The 11,744-nt window shown below is 50.1% G+C and overlaps 1 protein-coding gene across 1 annotated transcript in view; it reads left to right on the top strand.

Moving 5' to 3' along the window:
• Positions 1–6,710: 6,710 nt before the first annotated feature.
• The window catches only part of LOC116986881 (sodium/potassium-transporting ATPase subunit alpha-2), a 30,999-nt gene continuing 25,965 nt past the window's right edge, over positions 6,711–11,744 (top strand). The window contains exons 1-2 of the mRNA XM_033042649.1: positions 6,711–6,915; positions 11,422–11,517. Of these exons, the coding sequence (XP_032898540.1) occupies positions 6,904–6,915; positions 11,422–11,517 (108 nt within the window). The 5' untranslated portion in view covers positions 6,711–6,903. The remainder of the gene's footprint in view (positions 6,916–11,421; positions 11,518–11,744) is intronic.

The raw sequence follows: 11,744 nt of genomic DNA, 5'->3' as shown, positions 1-11,744 counted from the left end.
TTAGTGAGCAAAATTAGAGCACATGGTATCGGGGGTACGGTACTGACATGGCTAGAAAATTGGTTGGCGGACAGGAAACAAAGAGTAGGGATTAACGGGTCCCTTTCAGAATGGCAGGCAGTGACTAGTGGGGTACCACAAGGCTCGGTGCTGGGACAGCAGCTATTTACAATATACATTAATGATTTAGATGAAGGGATTAAAAATAACATTAGCAAATTTGCAGATGACACAAAGCTGGGTGGCAGTGTGAAGTGTGAGGAGGATGCTATGAGGATGCAGGGTGACTTGGACAGGTTGGGTGAGTGGGCAGATGCATGGCAGATGCAATTTAATGTGGGTAAATGTGAGGTTATCCACTTTGGTGGCAAAAACAGGAAGGCAGATTATTATCTGAATGGTGTCAAGTTGGGAAAAGGGGGAGTACAACGAGATCTGGGGGTCCTTGTTCATCAGTCAGTGAAAGTAAGCATGCAGGTACAGCAGGCAGTGAAGAAAGCAAATGGCATGTTGGCCTTCATAACAAGAGAAGTTGAGTATAGGAGCAAAGAGGTCCTACTGCAGTTGTACAGGGCCCGAGTGAGACCACACCTGGAGTATTGTGTGCAGTTTTGGTCTCCAAATTTGAGGGAGGACATTCTTGCTATTGAGGGAGTGCAGCGCAGGTTCACAAGGTTAATTCCCGGGATGGCGGGACTGTCATATGTTGATAGAATGGACCGGCTGGGCTTGTATACTCTGGAATTTAGAAGGATGAGAGGGATTCTTATTGAAACATGTAAGATTATTTAGGGATTGGACATGCTAGAGGCAGGAAACATGTTCCCGATGTTAGGGGAATCCAGAACCAGGGGCCACAGTTTAAGAATTAGGGGTAGGCCATTTAGAACGGAGATGAGGATAAAACCTTTTCACCCAGAGAGTTGTGAATCTGTGCAATTCTCAGCCTGAGAAGGCAGTGAAGGCCAATTCTCTGGATGTTTTCAAGAGAGTGTTAGGTAGAGCTCTTAAAGATAGCAGATCAGGGCATATGGCGAGAAGGCAGGAATGGGGTACTGATTGTGGATGATCAGCCATGATCATATTGAATAGCTGTGCTGGCTCGAAGGGCCAAATGGCCTATTCCTGCACCTATCTATTGTCTGTCTATTGTCTATTCATTTATTGCTCCTTCCACCACTTCCATACAATCTCATTCTTTGTTCACCTGCACTATCCACCCTGTTCCTTTCCCATTCTCTATCTACCCCCATGATCCACACCGCAAATCCCCCTGCCTCTCCCGAGCTCTCTCTCACCCTACACACAAACTGATTGGTACACAGACTGGTGAATCCAAATCCCTACCTTTCTCAGGGGAATATCTGTACACTGTCTGCAATTTCTTAGTCCCATTCAGTTGGATATCTGTACACTCAATCTCTCTTTCTTTCTTTCTCAGGACAATGCTTGTATACTGAATTGCCTGTGTAGGAAGGAACTGCAGATGCTGGTTTAAAATGAAGATGATCAGTGTATCATTTCTGGCGAAAAGGAATAGGTGACCTTTCGGACTGAGACCCTTCTTCAGACTGACATTTCAGGTCGAGATCCTTCTTCAGACTGAAGAAGGGTCTCAACCCGAGACGTCGCCTATTCCTTTTCTCCAGTTATGCTGCCTGACACGCTGAGTTACTCCAGCTTTTTGTGTCTATCTACTGACTTGAGTCTCTTTGTTACTCACTCTCAGGGGGATATGTGTACACTGACTGGTGCCTCTCAGTCCCTCTCTCTCAGGGGGATATCTACACACTGACTAGTGTTTCTCAGTCCTTCTCTAAGGGAGATATCTATACACTGACTATTGTCTCTTAGTCCCCTTACTCTCAGAGGAATATCTGTACATTGTCTCTCAGTCCAGTTCCTCTCTCAAAAAATATATCTTGCGAACTTGAATGAGTTTTTTAGAGGTGGTGAAGGTGATCAATGAGGGTGGGGCCTTGGATACTGTCTAGATGGATTGTGGTAAAGCATTTGATAAAGTGCCCAGGGTAGGCTGATCCAGAATATTAAGATGCATGGGATCCGTGGTGACGGCCCTTTGGCCCAACTTGCCCACACCCATCTACACATCCCACCCCACATGTCTGCTTTTGGCCCATATTCCTCTAAACCTATCTTAGGCATGTACCTGTCTAAATGTTGATTAACATTTGCGATAGTACCTGCTTCAACCTCCTCCGGCAGCTCATTCCATACACCCACCACCCTTTGTGTAAAAAAGGTTACCGCTCAGGTAACCTTTAAATCTTTCCATAGCTCTCTGAAAGTGGCACACAAGTAGACAGAGTAGTCAGTTGTAGCATTGAGTATAAGGGTCAGGAAGTCATATTGCAGCTTTATAAGACTTTGGAGTATTGTGTGCAGTTCTGGTCAATCCATCACTGGAAGTCATATTGGCTTCGGAAAGAATGCAGGTTTACCAGAATGCTGCCAGGATTAGAGGGTATTAGCTCCTATGAGATTTTTGGATAACCATGGGTGTTTTCTTTGCAATGTCAGAGGTTGAGGAGATACCTGGTAGAAGTATATAACATTATGTGAGGCATTGATGATGAGGCAGAGATAGGGTAGACAGTAAAACCTTTTCCCCCAAGGTAGAAGTGTCAATGACCAGAGGGCATAGCTTTAAGATGAGAGGGACAATGTTTAAAGAATCTGTGCAGGGCAAGTTTATTTATACAAAGTAGTGGGTGCCTGGAGACCACTGCCAGGGGTGTTTATAGAGGCAGATACGTTAGTCTTTTAATGAAGATACTATAGATGGATTACGTGCAAGCAAAGGAGATTAGTTTAACTTGGCATCAGTTTTGGCATCAATATTCTGGGCTAAAAAGTCGGTTCCTGCACTGTACAGTCGGTTCCTGCACTGTACTGTTCTATGTTTTATGATATCTGCACACCGACTATTTTTTTATCAGACCTGCACACTGACTGGTGTGTCTCAGTCCCACTCTCTGTTTCTCTCGCTCTATTTCTTTTTTCTCTTATCTTTCTCCTCTGTCTCTCATTGCCTATTTTTCATTTCTCTCTCTCACACACACAACTTCCCTTCCCCTGTTGCTCAGTGACCTTCAAATGTCCTCTAGTACCCATCCTGTGTCTGGGCACACTGCCAGTTACTTGTGCTTGTGTGAACTCACTTAAGCCTGTTGTTCACGCACTCAGGAATGAAGGAGCCCTTTCAGAGCTCTCCACATCATGTCCAACTGTTCCGTCGTAGTCTGAAAACTAAACTCTGCAATTGTGGAGAGACGGAGGGGGTGGGGCAGGAGAGAGAGAGATTGAGGAAAGGGACCAAGAAAAGCGCATGACAAAGAGAGTGGGGTTCAGGTAAAGACAGTAGAACGAGGGGATGGAAAAATGAGCGGGGAGACAGAAGAGAGAGAGAGAGAGTGTTGGAAGAAATAAAGGTAAATAGATGGAGGGAGAGAGGGAAAGAAGGACAGGGCAGAGAACGAAAGATGGAACGAGAGAGAGAGAGACGAGAGAGATGTAGAGAGAGAGAGGAGAAGAGAGTATGCGAGATGAGATATAGCGAGAGCGAAGAGAGAGAGAAAGAGAGGAGAGCGAGAGATAGAAGAGAGAGGCGATATAGAGGATATTGAGATGTAAGATAGAGGAGAGAGGAGATGAAGAGATGAATAGCAGAAACCACAAAAAAATCGGGAGAAATAGGATCTCGTGGGGACTGAGAGAGGGAGAGATGAAGGGGAGAAAGAGAGAGAATGTGTCAATGGGGAACGAAGTCAGCGGAGCAAGAGGGGGATCAATGGAAAGAGACATATGTTGAGGGTGGGAAATGGCATATGGCAGGGTGATTAGAAATGAAAATACACCATAAAACTCTCATTTGCCTTTGCCCTGCTCAGCTTCAGACATGTTTCAGATTGGGTGGACAGATATAGTTCAGACCACGATGAGAGTGAGACGTTGTGCTCCTCGCCGGGGCAAGGTCCACACACACTCTCAGATTCTGCTTAGAGCATTGATAAATATTTGCTCACCTTATCTCTGTCTCTCTGAAATGTTTCCATCAATCTGTTTCTCTCTGTTTATCTGTGATATTCTTGTCTCCATTCCTACATCTCTCTCTCTCTCTCTCTCTCTCTCTCTCTCTCTCTCTCTCTCTCTCTCTCTCTCTCTCGCTCTCTCGCTCTCTCTCTCTTTGTCTATCTCCTGTCTCCATCCGTTTTCCCTTCCTCTCCATTCCCCGTACCCGATCCAGCGCCCAAGACAGAGGACATTTTACGTGAAGCTAACCTGAATCTGAATTCCCCTTGTCCTGCATCTTGTCCCACCGCCCCTCTTTCTGACCCTTCTTCCTTTAATTCATTCCTTCCCTCTTTCACTTTTCAATCTCCTACATCTCTGCTTCCTTCTCTCCCCTTCCCCCTCACTCCTACCTCTTTCTATCTTGCCCCATACCCATCTGTCCCTTTTCCTCGCCATCTCCCCACTTCCCTGCCCATCTCCCTTCCTTCTAGCCTATCCATCACAGTATCTATCATCAAGAAACCCCATCATCCGGGCCATGCCCTCTTCTTATGGCTACTGTCAGGCAGGAGGTATCTGAAGACCCTCACAACTAAATTGAGGAAGATAAACTTTCCTACAACTATCATGTTCTTGAGCCGACCTGCGTAATCCCAACCCTACCACGGCAGTGAACACTATGTCTTTCACTACCATGGAGCTGTTTTCTAATTGTGTAGCTTTACACTAATGTAGTTCACTAACTTATAGAATGTCAGCATAATTCATGTATAATTTGTTTTTCTGTGTTTGTCTGATTCTATGTGCCTGTGATGCTGCTACAAGCAAGATTCCATTACACCTGGATCTCACCATACTTGTTCATCTATATAACTAAAAGTCTCATCTTGACCACTTCCTGTCTGCGCTGTATATTGATTTTAGAAAAAACGCTACCATATATCGCTGTGATTTTTGGCCATTTTACTCGCAGTCATCCTCCGCTGAGGCACCCCGAGGAGTTTTCCGATCGATTAAAAATGAAAAGGTTATGAATATTTAAAAACTTGTGATCAGCTGATTGGTCCTCTTGCCTGTCAATCACCACGATGAAGGGGGCAGGACAATAAAACCTCGGATGCCTGGACGTGAGTCAGTCACGCTGGAAGATCGCAAGGGAGAGTCCACAACTGTGATTCTAAGCTGTGAATCAACTGAACTGTGAGTCTGCAATGTACTTGCAATAAATTATTTGTTAGCCCTTAATGATAATGCAATAAGTTGTTTGGCAATTTGGTGGCCTGCACTCTGCCTGAAATGCTATGAAATTGAGTTTGGTGACCTGCGCTCTGCCTGAAATGCTATGAAATTGAGTTTGGTGGCTTGCACTCTGCTTGAAATAGCCGTGAGTGAACTGCCAGACGACCAGCCCTGAGTGACTGAGCTGCCAGCCCACCAGTCCTGAGTGACTGAGCTGCCAGCCCACCAGCCCTGAGAGACTGAGCTGCCAGCCCACCAGCCCTGAGTGACTGAGCTGCCAGCCCAGCAGTCCTGAGTGACTGAGCTGCCAGCCCACCAGGCCTGAGTGACTGAGCTGCCAGCCCAGGAATCCATTTGGCCCTCAATGTCCATACTAGCCCTCTGGAAACCAGTCCCTTCGGCTCACAACACCCATACGAGTATTCCAGAAAGCCCCCCCCCCCTCCCTTCCCCCACTGGCCGCCAATATTGGAATTGGTGGAGAGGTGGAATATTGCATTGGGGGACCAGCCCTCACGTGTGAGCATGGGACCCAACGGGTCCCACTTAGTCTAGTCTGATTATAAATTCGACTCTCTTTTGTCTCTCTCTCTCACCCTCCCTCTCTCTCGCTTTCTCGCTCTCTCTCTCTCTCCTTCCATCCCTCTCTCCCTCCCTCTCTCTCGCTCTCTCGCTCTCTCGCCCTCCCTTCCCCTCCCTTCCTCCTCCTCCTCCTCCTACTTCACTACATTGGACAATGAGGGGTTACTGATGATGCTGATGTGGGATCTAACGCTCTCAGGGCTGGCAGGGCTGCTTACCAAAGGTTTCAATCTAAAGATTAACCAGAAACTAAACAGATAGCACCTGAAGCACAACTCCCATAAACACAAAACACTTTAAATTGCTAACTGTGAGAGACAATGAGAGATATGGGTATGGGGTGGAGCCAGAGAGAGAATGACCAGAGCATAGAAGGAATAACGGAGAGAGGCAGAGAGAGGAATGAAAACAGAGGTGGGGTGAATAAAGGAGGTACAGAGGGAAAATCAGAAAGAGAATAGACACAAAAAGCTGGAGTAACCCAACGGGACCGGCAGCATCTCTGAAGAGAAGCCCCTTCTTCAGACAGAGAGAAAGAAACTTCTTCAGACAGAAACAGAGCAATCAACTGATACAGAGAGAGAGAATGAACAAGCAAAACATGAGACAGTGAAACAGGGAAAAGGACTGAAAGGAGAGAGAGATAAAGGGAGAGAGAGAGAAGGAGAAGAAGATAAAGGGGGAGAAAGAGGACAACTCTCTCCACACACCCCTGACCATCACCCCGGCTCCTCCCAAACTGAATGGGCGGTAGGATTCCTAGCCCAGTGATTGGCTAGGTGTGTCAGTCCCACACATCGAGGTGGGCACTGTCTGATTGGCCAAGCTGAGAAAACCCGTTCCCTTAAATGAGCAGTGTAGAGTGAGAGGGAGTGCAGAGTGAAGAGCGAGAGAGAGAGCGTGAGAGAGACAGGGAGGGAGGGAGGGAGAGCCCTCTGTGACAGACAGCAACAGGCAAACAGCAAGAGCTGCTGATTCAGCTCCGTCAGCTCATCCTTAAACTCCGTCACCGTTAAGCACTTTGCCACCGGTTTGCAGCTACGTACAATGGCGAAGGGGGTGAGTGATCCATGTGGGGGAAACGGGACGGGGTGAGGGTGGAAGGACGGTTAGCAATCGAGATGTAACTTCAGCGCGGGTACAGGGTACAAGTACAAAGCAAGCAACAGAACAACGCTGTGATCTCCACCAACTGCTCCCAAAGTTTCTGAAGTCTGGAAATGCTGAGAGAAGTGGTGTCGAATGGCTGGGTCCTGCCGGGTGTTGGTGGTGGGAGGGAGAGAGAAAGGAGGAGGATGGCAGAGGTGCGGTGAGAATCATCGTTGATGGAAACTGTGGCGGTGGGGGCTAAATCAGGGAGTACATCGTTGACCATTCTCTCTCACCTCATCTCTCTGTCCGCCTCTTCATCCCTTCGCCTATTGCTGTTTCTCTAGGAAAGTTGATGGCAAGACAGAGGCATAGAGAAATGGAAAGAAAGTGACAGGGAGAGTAAGAGGGGAAAAGGGGGAAAGAGGGGAAAGCCTGAGAGGGAGAGAGAGAGAGATGGGAAAAGATGAGAGGATACGGGAGAGAGGGGTGAGGAGGAGAGAAGAAGAGAGAGAGAGACGGGATGTTAATGGAGCGGAAGAGGGAAAGAGTCGGGAGAGATGGGGAGAAATGGATTGAGTGGGAAGAGGTAGAGAGATAGGAACATAGGAAGCAGGAGGGAGAGATGAGGGAGATTTTGAGAAAATAAAGGAAGGACGGGAAAGAGAGATAGGGAGTGAGAGATAGGGAGTGAGAGATAGGGAGTGAGAGAGGCAAAGAGAGAGAGACAACTGGTAAAATAATAAGAGTTGGGGTGAGAAAGTGAGGGGAAACAGAGAAAGAAAGAGAGAGAGAGGGCATGTTTACTCCTGGGAGGAAGCATATTTCTGGGCATCGATTCCCCTCTCATGTGAGACTCCTTGTGAACAACGTTTCAGTGGAACTGGAGCAGCTTTGTGACGATAGCTGAACATTTCTCAGAAGCCGACTCGCGCAGAATGGGGCTGTGAAAGGGGACTGCGCTGGCCTCACACAGTAATCTTCAGGTGTGGGTGCAGTGTATCTGATTACCTCCAGATCTCTGTGTGTGTGTGTGTGTGTGTGTGTGTGTGTGTGTGTGTGTGTGTGTGTGTGTGTGTGTGTGTGTGTGTGTGTGTGTGTGTGTGTGTGTGTGTGTGTGTGTGTGTGTGTGTGTGTGTGTGTGTGTGTGTGTGTGTGTGTGTGTCAGACAGAGAGAGAGCGAGAGAGAGAGTAAAAGAGAGAGAATACGGGAGTGAGAGAGAGAGAGAAAGAAAGGGCCATCGGGGGGTCTGTGCAGAATTAATGAGTTCAGAGATTGGGCAGTAATATTAACAACTCCCTTCATGTCTGAATGAGAGAGAGGGAAAGAAAATGAGAGGGACACACACAGACAATAATGGACGATGCACGGAAAGGGACTGAGACACATCAACATACAAGGCAGAGGTGCACATACTAGAGGCACACACACATAGACACAGACAGACAGACACACATAAAGGCACATATCAAACGCAGATATAGACAGACGCACATAATGCCACAGATACACAGGCAGAAACAAACAGAGCTGCAGGCACATACACACAGAGGCAAAGTCATGGAGACACACAATAATACACACACGCACACAAACAAACACAGAGACAGAGACAAAGATGCAAACACACACAGACAGACAGTGAGACACACACACACAAGCACATACACACTCACAAACAAGCAGACATGGTTGGCAGGTCGTTTGGAGATGGTGGGGAAATTGCTCCCACCAATTCCACTAATACTGGGTGCTGGGCTCTGATCCCAGTGATATGCTAATCCCTGTGGAGGGGGAGGGTAAGTAGAGGAGGTGGTGAGGTAATGGGGTAGGGAGAGGGGAGAAAGAGATGGACAAGGCAGCGAGAGAGGGTGCGATTGGTGTAGGTTGAGGGAAAGAGGCAGGGGGAGAGACGGCAAAAGGCGATGGGGAAGGGAGGAATGGGTAGTCGTTCTGCCTCTGCCCTTCATGCTCCTTGATGGGTATTTCTCCCGATCTGGCCCCTCTCTCCCTGCGCCCATCCCCCTCCTCATGTCCCCTCTCCCAATCCTCGCCTCTCTCTGCCTGATCTGCTCGCTGCTGGGGATAGGCGGAGAGGGGTCGTGGTGCTCGGCAGGTTCCAGGTGTGTCCCCAGGCAAGGACACAGACGTTTGGGGAGGTGTTTACATCCCAAACCCGGCTCCAGTCCCGTGAGTGGCCGCGCCCCACAGCTGCCTGTGCAGCTGCTTCGGGAACCGTTCCTCAGCCCAGCTGTAAACAGGACTTGTTTGATCATTCAACGGCCTCCAACCGTCCTCCTGTTTGAGGATTAAACAAATCTGACAGCGGCACTCAGAGGGCAGGGCTCATGGGACCTGCTGTGAAGCAACTTTCCCAGGACATCCAATAGATCAGACCAGCTTTCCTACAGGCTGGGGAAGCTGTGCTCTCCCTGTGACCCCTCTTCCTAATCTTCCCACTCACTGTTCCATGCTCTCCCAGTGCACCCCTCTCCCTCTGGTCTTCACTGCCTGTCCCTCCCCCATTTCCCAGTCACACAATCTCCCTATCTCCCCCCCCCCCCACCCACCCCACTCTCTTGGTACCCCATTTCCCTCTTCTACCCATTCTCTCTACCCCTATCTCCCGATCCCCCATCCGTGTCTCTACTCTCCCTTTCCCCTCTTTCCCTGTCACCATGCACCCACAGATCTCCCTCTGTGCACTTCCCACAGGGCTCCCTCCGACCCATCCACAGGGATGATTCACAACCCCACTCGAGGAGCTCCTTCTCTGCTCCTCCTGCAGAGATTGCACACCACCCCTCCCTCGGTGCTCCCTCGCTGCCCCTTCCGTGGGGCTTCATCACTCCCCATCTGGCGGTACCCCCTCACTGAACCACCGGTGGCGCTCCCCCACTGCATTCCCTCCCATGGCACTTCCACATCGTTCCCCACGCCCCATCCCTCAAGCCCAAACAGACCCCCCACGGCCCAGCCTCATTGTCTCTCCCTCGCCCTGGTGCTCCCTCAATGCTACTCCCCTGGCATTCTCCCAATGGCTATCTCACGCGCACCCTCACTACACCTTCTGCCACACTCCCTCACCACCCTCCCTTGGGGTGGGAGATTGCAACCTTCACGTGGTCCGCCCTGTTTCAACGAATGCAATGAACCTGGCGTGCACAATCAAATAAGATCAAATAGAACAAGTTGTCCTACAACTTTAGGGTGTGCACGCCATGTGCAAGAAGAAGATCACCCTCCCTTGACACCACCCCACCCACGGCACTCCCTTAATGCTCCTCCCGTGACAGTGTGTACCATCCTACAGTAGCAATCCCTCACTGCCCCTTCCTCTCGCAGATCAGCCACAACATCCTTCACTCAGCGCAGCGCTCTCTCACCTCACCTCCCACCGCGCTCCCTCACCACAGTCCATGCGGCGTTCCCTCATCCCTCCTTCATTAATCTGGTGCTCCCTCAATATGTCTTCTGCCATGTGGTGTTCACTCATCACCCTCCCTGGCGCTCCCTCTCCTCCCCTCCCGCCGCTCCCTCACAGCACCCCTGCTGCGCTCCCATGCAGACTCCCTGCGGCTTTGTCTCACCGGCGCGGTGGTTCCGTCAACTTCCCTTCCACATCGCTCCCTCAACACTGCTCCCACAATGCCCCTCCCCCACACATACTACCCCTCATGCTGTGTTCCCTCACCAACTCTCACTGTGCAGCGATCCTTCACTCCTCAGCATGGCACTCCCTCACCTTCCTTCTACCTACACTCCTTCAACACCCCTCCCACGGTGTTTCTCACTGTCCCTCCTGCGGCACTCACACTATGCCTCTCCCACAACATCACGTTTACCCCCCCCCCCCCTCACCCCTCTTGTGGCAACTCCTCATCACCCCTCCCACAGCGTTCCCTTATCACCACTCCCACCTCGCTCCCTCACTATTTCCACGGCCCACCCTCATCACATCTCCTGCACCACTCCATCCACCAGGATCCTTCACTGCCCCTCTCGTGGCGTTCCCACCACTCCTCCCTCCAAGCCGCGACCTGACCAGCCCTCACGTGACACTCCCTTACCATCTCTCCCACGGCCACAATGCCATGGAGACTCCCTCACAGCCCTTCCTTCGACCCGGCATTCCATGACCACTCCTCCCTCGGTAGGACATTTCCTCACCACCCCTCCCTCGATGTGCCATTCCCTCCACGCCCCTCCCTCGGCACAGTCTTTGCCGCCCCTCCCGCGGGAACGCCGCACACTGCCCCTCATGCGGCGTTCCTCCACTGCCCCTCCATCGGTGCAGCAGTCCCTCGCTGCCTGTCCCACACACAGCGCTCCTTCACCGATCCTTCCATGGCAGGTCCTACCTTGTTACCTGAGATTGTTTAGTGGGCATAGGTTCAGCATTGCGGTGCCAGTGGAGGTGATTTGTTTTGGGACCATTACACCCACCCCTCCTTCCTTCCTTCGCTCTCTCTCAGGATGGACGGGAATATACCAGCACGGAATCCTCCGACAGTCCGAAGAAGAAAAAGGTTAAAAAAGACATGGATGAGCTTAAAAAGGAAGTGTCCATGGTGAGTTGATCTCTCCCCTCTTTCCTCAAAACCCCACCTGCTTCACAATGTCCCTTCATTCTTTTCACCCACGTTTTCTACTCAATTGGAAACTAGGTAGCCATGACTGAATTCCTCGTCAACAGCAATATAATGAGGATTTCCAATGTCAATGTGTCACACTGGTTTGGCACCCTCTCCACCAGGAGGGGGCACTGTCGCGTGATGCCAGCGCAATCTAATGAGCG

The sequence above is a fragment of the Amblyraja radiata genome, chromosome 24 (assembly GCF_010909765.2).
Source record: "Amblyraja radiata isolate CabotCenter1 chromosome 24, sAmbRad1.1.pri, whole genome shotgun sequence".
Lineage (NCBI taxonomy): Eukaryota > Metazoa > Chordata > Chondrichthyes > Rajiformes > Rajidae > Amblyraja > Amblyraja radiata.
Note: the sequence above shows the minus strand (reverse complement) of the source record. Positions and strands in the feature narration are given on the sequence as shown.